This window comes from Vigna umbellata, chromosome 8 (genome assembly GCF_029865625.1).
Source record: "Vigna umbellata cultivar VRB3 chromosome 8, Vumbellata_1.0, whole genome shotgun sequence".
NCBI classification, from domain to species: Eukaryota; Viridiplantae; Streptophyta; class Magnoliopsida; order Fabales; family Fabaceae; genus Vigna; species Vigna umbellata.
The window spans coordinates 34,185,232-34,196,354 of NC_142172.1; the positions used below are offsets into that span (position 1 = coordinate 34,185,232).

An 11,123-nucleotide genomic window follows, 5' to 3' on the forward strand; every position below is an offset into this window, starting at 1 on the left:
CTGAGTTGGAAGAGTTTTAGGGCATTTCAATGTTGACTAAGCTCTTTGGTGTAATCTTAGAGCCGTGCCAAATGGATGAATATCCCACACGCTTTGTTTGGGTCCCGCTAACACATGGTTTAAGTGTAAATTTGACTTAGCTGTTGCACTCAATTATTGCATATCTATTCAGGAAAGAAAAAGAAAATAAAGCAAACAGCTAAAGGTCTATCAATACTTATTTCATTACCAGGGAGTACAAATAAACTTGGACAGATTTACAGACTCTACAGTTTTCATATTTTACATGCCTCAAATATCAAATTCAGGATGACTAACATTTGTAACCAAAATCTGATTTTCTTTATCCTAGATAAATAAACACTCGAGTGTATGTTGATGCCTTTTGTGGGGGTGGGAAAAGGATTTTAGCTAGTAGTTACTGATTTCCATGTTGATAAACTGAGATTCCTATAAAAAAAGGTGGGAATGATGTAGAAATAGGATAGCCTCTATATGGGGGAATTTATATTATATATAATCTACAAAAGAATCCAATGAGTACCTCACAAAATTATATATCAACAGCATCAACTGGTAGGGAAACTGTCCTGTGCAGAGAGTGTGGAAGCAATGAGCCAGTATAAAAACTCTTTGCAGTAACCATACCTTTGCCAGGGGATTCTGTCGCCTCACAATTTTGGGCCCTTTGGGTGTCCGAATTGGGGCTGCTTTCATGGACATGAGCGTGGTTATTAGAATCATAATGACACTTATTAGTAGGAGGTTTCATCTGAGTCCCATTGTTACCTTCTTTTAATGATGTTTCTGTCAGTGAAGGTGACAAGAAGCCATTTTCTGTTTTGTGCTCTTTGTTAGTACTGTGTGAAGATTGCTCAAACTGTCGGTCCTTATGATCCCTTAATTCCATTTGGTACTTGGCTCTTAGCCATCTGAGTTCCTTTTGGATCTCTTTCTCATAGTCATCTCCTAGGTCACAGTAGGCAGATTGGATAGTAGAGAAGTCATGACTTCCAGATAAATTTCTTCGAGAATTTGCAGCACTGAATGAAACCTTGTTTTCCCAAACATCGTGTTCTTTATCCTTAGCTGGAAGTAGTTTATCTAATTGTTCGCATTGTTCGTCAGAATGGCTTTGATCAGACTCTACTGGACTCAGTTCACGACTTTCGTGCTGATTCCATAACTCCTGATACTGCAAGCTGTCTAACTGGCTTGATATGTTCAGATCCCCTCTAGCATGGTTGTCATACTCTTCAGATTGGAAGGTAATCTCCTCAAAGCGCCCATGCATTGAAGCACATCCATGCCTACAACACCCTAGTTGCAGGTTCTTGTCACCTGGATTGTGTGAGAGAAAATCCAAAAAAGAGCCGCTAGAAGTATGATTAGACACACAATTGTGACAGAAACCTTGATTTGCAAAACGGGGAGTTTCGTCAATTCCTGGTCCCGGTCTCCATTCAGGTACCAAGGAAGCAATTTCCCCATCAATCATATCAGCTATTCTGGTAACATCCTGATCAGTAATGTCCAGCTCTGCAACCATTTCAGTTGCCACACTTATTGCTGTGTCCGTCTCTATGTCAAATGGGAAATAAATATTTCGGATGCGACCTGTGACAATCAAATCATACTATCAGGCTTAAATTCCATGGTGAAATATACAAATCGCAGGTTTTATAAGACACGGTAAAAGGGGCTAGCCAACCTTCTTTATCAGCAATTCTTAGTCTCAAAAAGATGCCACCATCATCTTTCCTCTTGCCCTTGATGCTTATGTCAACATCTTCAGAGGGTTCATCATCATGGTACTCAAAAAGTTCAATTCCACTTGGTTCAATCTCAGCCGGATGAGGACACCAGTCTCCTTCATACCCAAAGCCATTTGAGTATTCATTACTGAAGTTACTGTAGCTTCGATGAAGATCAAAGAATGGCTGTCTGATGAGAGGACCAAATTCATCCAATTCTCCATTTTCTACAGTTCTCGTATCATATTCATAATCATCAATTCGAAGAAATGGATCATCTAGAAGCTCCCTTGCAGAAAGCCTAAGAGACACCGTGGCCAAGCATTTTTCAACAAATTGTCGCACCTCCGGATCCTTCACTCTATATAAAGCATCTGGCTTTTTCCCCTGAGGTAGAAAATGCCAATGAAATTTCACCACCAATGAAAACTCCCTTATAAAAAAGACAAAGAAAGGGAACAAACTTACAGAAACAACTTTCTTATAGATTTGAGCCGGATGAGTACATTCACTATAAGGATATTCGAATGTGACCATCTCTAATATGCACATCCCAAAGGAATAGATGTCAACTAGCTCATTATACGCCTCTTCATATACTTCAGGGGCCATGAACTCTGGCGTCCCTGTGAAAACACAAGAGACACAGATGAAGCCCCAACTAGAATCACTGATCCTTGTTATTACCAAATCATTTACGAAAGACATAAACTAAGGTGCCAAATTGTCATCGGATTTTGAGCTGGCCTCATATTTTTTGACAACTACCTACACGATATTGTTGAAATTAAACAAACATACCTACACAATGAGCTGCATGAGATTTCCGGAGAATTGCTGCCAAACCAAGATCCCCAATCTTCACTTCCCCTTGGTTTCCATTGACAAATATGTTATCACATTTTAGATCTCTATGGATCACAGGGGGATCGTGACTATGAAGATAGAGAAGTCCATTCAAGATCTGTCTACACCAATGCTTCACTGCTCTGATGTTAACTCTCTTGTGCTTTAGCCTATACCTATTTCACAATTAAAACAAGCGAAAGTAAGAAAGAAGAAGAAACGATCTCACTATACAAGATCTAGAACGCACAGAGACAGAAATAATGTAGCTGCCGGGATAGTAGTGGCAACTAAGGAACTTACTGTCTAAGTGTACCGGAGGTGAACATTTCAGTCACGAAGTTGATATTCCTATTAGCAGTATCGACCCAAGAAGTGTAGAATTTCATAATGTTCCTGTGCTTCAATGTTTTCAGGAGATGAATTTCACAATAAAGCCTCTCAAGATCTTCAGGACTTTGCAGAAAATCATACAGCTTGACCTGGTTCCAAGCAACTTCAATCCCTTGATACTCATCAAATGCCCTATATCTGCATCAATTAAGAAGCAAAACCACAAACAAAGAAAAAGTAGATTTATCAGATGCCCTTCTCCACAAACTCAACGAAAAGCGTAAAGAAGTTCAGTTTCTAAGGAAACCAGAACTAGGCCCGACATACAATAAACATGAAGGGAAAAAAAATCCAACTTTGAGAAAAAAAAATGATGGTAAATGAAATAGGATGAGCTTGTAAGCATACACTGTCTTTGAAGCTCCTTTTCCTAGGATTTCATTGTACTGCAATAAACAGGGAAAATCATCATGAAAGTGAGGCACAGGAGGGAGAGGAGGAAATGGGGAGAAAGAGAGTATACTCTGCCATATCTGCCAGTTGGATCAACTTCAACAAACTCAGAGTCATCTGGTTCAAGGTGTGTGACCCCATTCATCGTCTGAATTTGCTGCACTGGATGCCTCTTTTTCTATGCTATGATTAGATTTCTCTCCTATGTTCTTCCTCTTTCCTCTTTCGTTATGGCACGAACACAACCCAAAAGGGAGGAAGAGGGAGGAATAATATTTTTTTTAAATAATACTTTTTCAGCAACCTTTCGAGGAGATTTTTTTAACAAAAAAAACCCATAAAATAATTCACGAGAAAGAGAATAAAAACAGGGGGCCGAGAGAGAGAGAAAGTTAACCAGAAAGAGAAGGGAAAACTGTATGTGTGCCACAAATTCTGAGGGGAATGGGAAACAATACAAAGAAAGAGAGTCATCCAATCCATGAGGGAACGTGACTAATAGACAAAGGAGAGAGACGTGCACAGTCATCAGCTCTGTTTTTAATCTTAACCATAATCCTCAATTTTTAAAACATTTGAATTATAATAACTATGAGTTTGACCAATTGAATCTATCGATCCATATTAGCTTTACTGGTTCAATCTCTGATTTTATCTTAAAAAACAACATTAATTAATCATAGCAACACGACAAACCCAGCACGGACAGAGCTGGCCTGTAAAGTAAAAATGTTAAGTGAAAAACAACGCCGCGCTCCGTACCACCTACCAGACTCAACGCAACTGCCACAAAAAATATTAATTACTCACTTTTTTTTCCTTTATGCTAAAAATATTGAAGCGCCTACGTTTGCTTTCTTCTGCTTTGTTGCCGGTGTAGGTGAAACTTTTAGAACTTACGTTACAAAAGCATGACTCACTGCTCTGTGAAAAAAAATATTTATATAATCACTCATCCTTGTAATTGTGCAATTTTAATTAATTGCTTTCCTAGTTTTGACATTTAATCTGATATTATTATTAGTAAAAAGTTGAACTGAATCTTTCAATTTCTAAAAACAAAGCCTAGGGGACCTGGGATCCCAAAAGAGCTACTAGCATTCACATTTATGACATAAAGGACTATAAATTTTACCTCCATGCAAGTTCCCTGGAACGGTGACGGTTGTAAGATAGTAGGAAATGCATTTATCCATTTTTGGTAAAAACACATCCACTTGGTTTGTCAGTTTTTTTCAAGAAATATATATCCTTCTATTCGAAATAAAATTTTGTGAGCCTTCCATAGCCACTATAAACTCCCACTACTTTTTATCCATTATCTGCCCACATTCCTACAGAAAACTCAGCTGGTAGAAACCCAGGTTTTTCCAGATTAAACACATTCTATGATAGTCACGAAGACAATGAATAATATCTTCAGTATTAGTACTACATCTCTTACCTGTTGAGATTTGAATGAGTCTATAAGTTGAATTTCTGAATGAGTGAGTAAATACCATCTATAGTTTTTTATATCAATTAAATAAAAAATATTATAATATATAAATAAATATAAATCTTATTTTTATAAATTGGTTTTGTAAAATTATATTAGACCTAAAATTTATTTTTAAAATAATATTAAAATTATTTAAATTTTATCCTAACATATCCTTAATTTCTTTTAAGAAAAAAAGTTTTTCACACATATACAAGAGATGTGTGAGGAAATACTATTTAGGTTATGCACACGGTAAAAAATAGCCTCATTTGAATTTGATATAAGGTTGTTTCCATGTCTGAAGATTCCTACATGCACATACTGTAACACACAGAGGGAGAGGGAATGGATTCCGAGTGACAGTGGAAGGCAGGGAATGCATTATCAGTGTGTAAAGGAGGGGTTGGATTCCATTTTTACGTTGGTGGAATCAATTATTTTTGGGTTGAAAGGGAGGTGAAATCGATTCCATTGCTACTGGAATCAATTATGTTGTCTGCGGAATCGAATCTTCATTGATGCTGAATCTATTATGCTGTTCGCACGATGTGCTAATGCAAAAACACATCAATTCTGATACACATGATATAAAGCTCAATTCAACACATCCAATACAAGGTGGATGTCTTTACAATAGAAATATGACTTTCATTATATTAGATGTCTACCAATTTTCATAATAATTATGATCATCATAATACCAATCACAATAATAAAAAAATTAATAAGAATAATATTATCATTATGATACTTTATTATGATTTAATATCTCACCTTTTCGTCTTATAATAACTGTACTATTAAAACTTAAGTATTGTTTATAACTATAATAGTAACAATAGTTTTATTATTAATATAAAAATTATTATTTAAAAAAAATGTAATTAAAATTTATTCTTACAATTCCCTTTTAATTTTAACTTTGTCTTCCCAATTTAGATTATAAATAACAATTTCAAATTATCTTTCAATATCATTTCCACTATTTACATTTAAATTTATATCACATTTATCATCATAATCATCTAATTTTATCAATTAAAATATTTTTTAATATATAATATTCATCACATAATACACAAACTATCATAAATTGTAATCTAAAATCTACTTAAATCACACAATTTTTTTTCTTAATCCAAACAATACCAAAATTTCCTTAAATTTGTCTATTTACTCTCTTTCAAATCCTCTTCCAAATCTATATATATATAGAGACACTCTCCCTCAAATTCATATATTCAAAGGACCATACTCTTAAAGTATTACTTAAATAGATAAAAAAACTGGTATATGTTGTTGTTTTTTTTCAAATTATGGTCTAATGAAAAACTTAATTTAAAAAAATTCATGTGTGTATATTGTTTTTGTTTTCAAAATATGATCAAGGTTAAAATACTTAGTTGGTTATTGTATGTTTGAAAATCTCAAAGTAAGTTCTCATATATTGATTGCTCCCAATTAGGTCTTTGTTGTTTAAAATGTTTAACTAAATTTACATCAATTGCTTAAATTTGTTTCTAATTTAGTTACTATATTGATCACAAACTTTTATATGAAAAAATGTTATTAGTGTAGGTTGATCTATTATTACAATTATTAGTTATCAAATTTGTCATTCCATACAATTTTTGGCTCAAAATTGTATTTATTCTATGACTTCAGTTAGAGAAATTATTGAAATATCTGTTTTTGGTAATGATGATACATAGGTCTGTTTATAACTTTCACCAACCGTATTTAATAGTACGTCAATACTGTACTCTATATTACACCTTTTTTTCTTTTATATTTATACTTCACAGCTGGACAAAACGGGCACAGTGTATTAGTTGCCCACTCATCTTAGTTTTATTAATTGGTTTGATTATCTTATCATGTTGCAAGTGATTTTAATACAATACACATTTTAACAAATTTATTATTAAAATGGTATTAGAGCATAAAGTTTATACCTGTTCATCAAATTATTACAAATTTTAATTTTATTTTTATTTTTTAAATTTTTTATTCGAACAACTTTACTTTCTTCTCCTTGAAAATGCAAAGATAAGAACAGATGCTGTGATAACTTCTCTACTAACTATTTTCACCGACTATTCTTCATAGGTCACAATCATTGGCACACAGACCAAAGTCAATTCACAGGATCGATAAGGTTTAGTTTCAGCATTTTCATCATTCAATATTTTTGTTTTCAATACTTATAAAAAGAATTGTACTGTGACTAGTCATTTATAAGAAAATATTTGAGTAACAAGGTTGCCCATAAACATTGTTTCAAATGTACTATAAGACAATCGAAGAATGATTAAGTGTTTGAAAAAATAATTGTTGAAGAATAAGATTGGTGGAATTGGATACAAGGGTTCGTTGTAACGAAATATTAGTCAATTACAAAAATAATTATTATTACAGGGCAAAGTCGCCAATAAAAAGTAGTATAGTCAGTGGAGACGAAAATTATTGAGTAATGATAATAGATATGATCAGTTTTATACTTGTTTTAGACACACAGTATATAATCTTTGAATTTTCATAGCTTAATTATGGAAATGGCTTATGATTCAGATTTTGGGGCATGCAAAATTTAACACCAAGCTCCAAATAATTCACACTGTGAAAATTTTAACACCAACAGCCAAACACCAACTACCAAATAGCAAGTACAATACAACTAATTAGTAATAAAGACCATATTATATAAAAAGGGATAATTTTATAATTATAAAAGCAGAGAATTAAACTTATATAATAAAAATATATATCATTTATATTATAGATGTAATCAATAATATAATTCAGTTATTAATAACTTTAAATAAAATGAATTTATCTTGATTTATATAAAGTTGATAGTTAAATAAGATGAATTACATAAATAATGACCCTTAATATGTATAAAATAATATTTATAAATGTTAATTTTTAATATAACACAAATACTAAATGATAATCCTAAATAATATCTTAAACTTCAAATAGACAAATACAATTTAAAATAATTTTAAACTAAAAATACAATTTAAAATCACAACAATATAAATTTTTATGTAACATAAAATGAAATCACTTGTCTTTTATTCTTCTATAATATTAGAATTAAAGTATTGAATTAAAAAATCTAACATATATTTATGTTGTTAAACGTCTTCCTTATCATCATTTATAATAAAAATAATGTTGATTAATAACTTATAACAATGAAAGATTAAGTAACACATAATTAAATTAATTTTATATAATAATGATAATGTTACACGTTGGTTCAAAATGGTGCAACAAATTTTAAATTAAAATAAGTGTTAAAAAGAATGAAAGAATGATATTCGTGATCAATACATAAAAAACAAAGAATAAAAATAAACTCGTTGTAAAGTCCATTAAAATTATCATTTTAATAAATAATAGCATTTTTTTAGTATTAATAATTTTAAAGATAAAAAATGTAATTAATAAAAAAATTATGGTAAAAAAAATTAAAAATTTATGAGGAAGGATTATAATAATTTCATTAGATGAATTCAAAACTTTGAAAATTTTACTTGAGAAGGTTTTGTAAAAAAAAATTGATTGCAAAAGAACAAAACAACTTTCAGAAGTGGAGAGGAAGAAGCCATTTTTGGTGGTGGTGGAAGTTAAAATATTTTTAATAAAATATTATTTTAATAAAATATTAAAAAAAATTAAATAGTGTCAAATTTTAGTTTATAAATAGCAAGAAGAAATTTGGACCTGTTAGGAGGAAATTTTAATTGCAAAGAAGAAATTCGGGAAGATTTTCATGAACAATCTGATCAAGATATTGAGTCTGGAATAAAGGTAAGGGAAGCTAACTTTCCTAGGCTTTTATGTTAATTATTTAATTACTATTGATGTATTGAATTATTGTGTATGTCTATGTGTTAGTGTATCTTTTTCTATTGCATCTTTCTGGAAGGATAAGAAGATGTTTAACTGGCTATGTTATATTCAACTTCTAGTTCCCTAGAACATTTATTGTTTTTCTTTTCTCTTGCATCTTTCTCGAAGGATAAGAAGATGTCTAACCAGGCCAAATTCAACTTCTTAGTTTCCCAGAACGTTTATATTAAGTAGTGGTGTCAAAATGGATTGTAACCCGCAAGCCAATCCGACTCACCACGGGTTTGAGCCGGGTTGGATTTAAAAAAAATGTAATTTTTTTTATGTGGGTTAGGCTCACTTAGAACCCGGCTCACCACGTTGAACCCGTTGTAAGCCGGGTTGGCTCACCAATCCACCTAATTTACTTTTTGTTTCAATATTATTAGTTAGCATTTTTTTTATTATATTGTACATGGTGACAAAGAAGAAAATGTTTTCAAGAGAGAAAACTATTATAGATTTATTTATTCAAGACTCTAATATTATAAATGGACAAGTGATACAAAAATTATCAATATTAAAAACTTATTTGTTCGCCTTTTATACATGTTTTTGGATTACACTTTGATGATATGATACTTTTTGTTATTTATTTTGAATTGCCTTTGGAGTTTAACATCATTTTAGTGTGACATTTAGTTAAATTTGAATTAAAAAAATTGTAATTTTTTTATTTTAAAAAAAACTTATAATTAAATGAGTTAGCAAGCCAATCTGTTTAACCCACCAACCCATGATGGGTCGGGCCGAGTTCGAATTTTTTCAGCTCACTAAGTGAGCCGGGTTGGGTTGGCTCACTAAGTGACCAACCCGTGGTGAGCTAGGTTGGGTTGAGCCGGGTTATCCGTTTTGACAGCTCTAATATTAAGGTTATTTTTTGTATGGTAGGATAGAGGAATATTAAAAACCGGAGTCGGTACATCCCTGATCATAGAGCAGCCCTGGTCTAATCTCATAGAGCAGCCCTGGTCTAATCGAGTAAGTTGTGTCTAGTCATATGTACTGACATTTATGGTGAGTTTGATTCGTCAAACATTTGATTCTTCTCCAGTGACCATTTATAGTAATATTTTATTATTGTTAATTTATTTTATGATATATTCATTTTGTATGATTTCTATGATGAATGTATTTTATGATGTTGGATATGAAATTATGCATTTCAATATAGTATAAGTGTCGGAGAGGGACTCTATAATGGTATGGTATTAGTGTATATGTTGATGTTGAGGGTCCTGTTGGTGGTGGTTATTCTAATACTTTAATAATTATCCAGTCTCAAATAGAGAAGGATGTTTATGTGGTGAGAGTGCTAGGAGGTCCTAGTCTATGTTTAATTATGGTCATAGATGTTAACGAATTAACCTTGTGGGTGATATGATATATTGTATTTGGCCAAGATTATGATGTGAGAGGAGTAGAGGTCACCACAAGTGCATGACCACCCGAGACTTCCATCAACATTATATCCGAAAAATAGAGTCTAGTATAATAATTGCATCTTACAAGAATTTATAGTGAATGTATTATGTATAACAATAGTGATATGACTCCTTTTAAAATTTTGCATGGTAGTTCACCCTTACTTGTTTTTTTGTGCTAGAAAATCATATCTTTGCGATGATCGTATAACGTATATGTTATACGGGAGCAGATGAGGAACGACATTTGAACCAATACAAGTGAAGCAGGAGGCAACAAAGAAATGAAGAATAATTAAAGAAGAAAAAAAAATTATGAGTGTTTTATGGATGTTTGAAAGAATGTGAACTCTTTCATTATCCTTACGGGATGATTGTAAAATTGTATGATATTTATATGACTAGTGTGTGAAAATTTGGGATGTTACACACTAAAAATGCTAAGTATGTCACAATAAATCTTAGATAAGTTTAGATAATAAAATCAACAATTCATCTAATAACTAAATAGATCAACTTATAAAAAATTATGGATTAATATTTTCTTATATAAATAAAAATTTAACTCAAACATTTTGATATGATTAATATGTTCATTTAAATAATCAACACATTTATTATATATTAAAAGAGAATTTTAATACGTCAGTAGAAAATGAGATTTAAATAAAATGAATTAAGTTGTATTGAGAAACTTGATGATTAAAAATATTTTGATACGTTCTTTAAATAATTTATATTTTGATCTTCTAAAGTATTAATTTTTTTCTTCACATGTAAAATAATGAATGTCATCATAATGATCTTGACACCGGAAAAACCTAGAAAATGATGTAAGATAAATAGTGATTTTTATAAAAGGAAAACATTATTTTCTTTAATAATAAAAGTTTAAACTATAAATATATTTCTAATAACTAGAATTCA

At 31.4% G+C, this 11,123-nt stretch overlaps 1 protein-coding gene across 2 annotated transcripts; it reads right to left on the bottom strand.

Moving 5' to 3' along the window:
* Positions 1–206: 206 nt before the first annotated feature.
* WNK1 (WNK family serine/threonine-protein kinase 1) lies at positions 207–3,894 on the bottom strand. 2 transcript variants are annotated; one of them, XM_088096184.1, is made up of 8 exons: positions 3,457–3,894; positions 3,342–3,379; positions 2,904–3,131; positions 2,556–2,776; positions 2,223–2,380; positions 1,712–2,141; positions 790–1,617; positions 207–707 (listed from the first exon to the last, which is right to left on the bottom strand). In XM_088096184.1, exons 1-8 carry the CDS (start codon positions 3,529–3,531, stop codon positions 511–513), a joined length of 2,175 nt encoding a protein of 724 aa, XP_087952310.1. In that variant the 5' UTR covers positions 3,532–3,894; the 3' UTR covers positions 207–510. The 2 variants fall into 2 exon arrangements, with proteins under 2 accessions (XP_087952310.1, XP_047157629.2); XM_047301673.2 differs by having other exon boundaries at positions 207–1,617; positions 3,457–3,890.
* Positions 3,895–11,123: the final 7,229 nt, after the last annotated feature.

Bases quoted from the DNA above. Each gene is read 5' to 3' on its own strand.
- WNK1 (XM_047301673.2), bottom strand. From the start codon at position 3,531: ATGAATGGGGTCACACACCTTGAACCAGATGACTCTGAGTTTGTTGAA. The intron at 2,142-2,222 runs GTAAGTTTGTTC...TTTCTACCTCAG, and splicing joins TCTATAAGAAAGTTGTTTCT to GGGAAAAAGCCAGATGCTTT. The intron at 1,618-1,711 runs GTTGGCTAGCCC...TGATTGTCACAG, and splicing joins AAGAATTGCTGATAAAGAAG to GTCGCATCCGAAATATTTAT.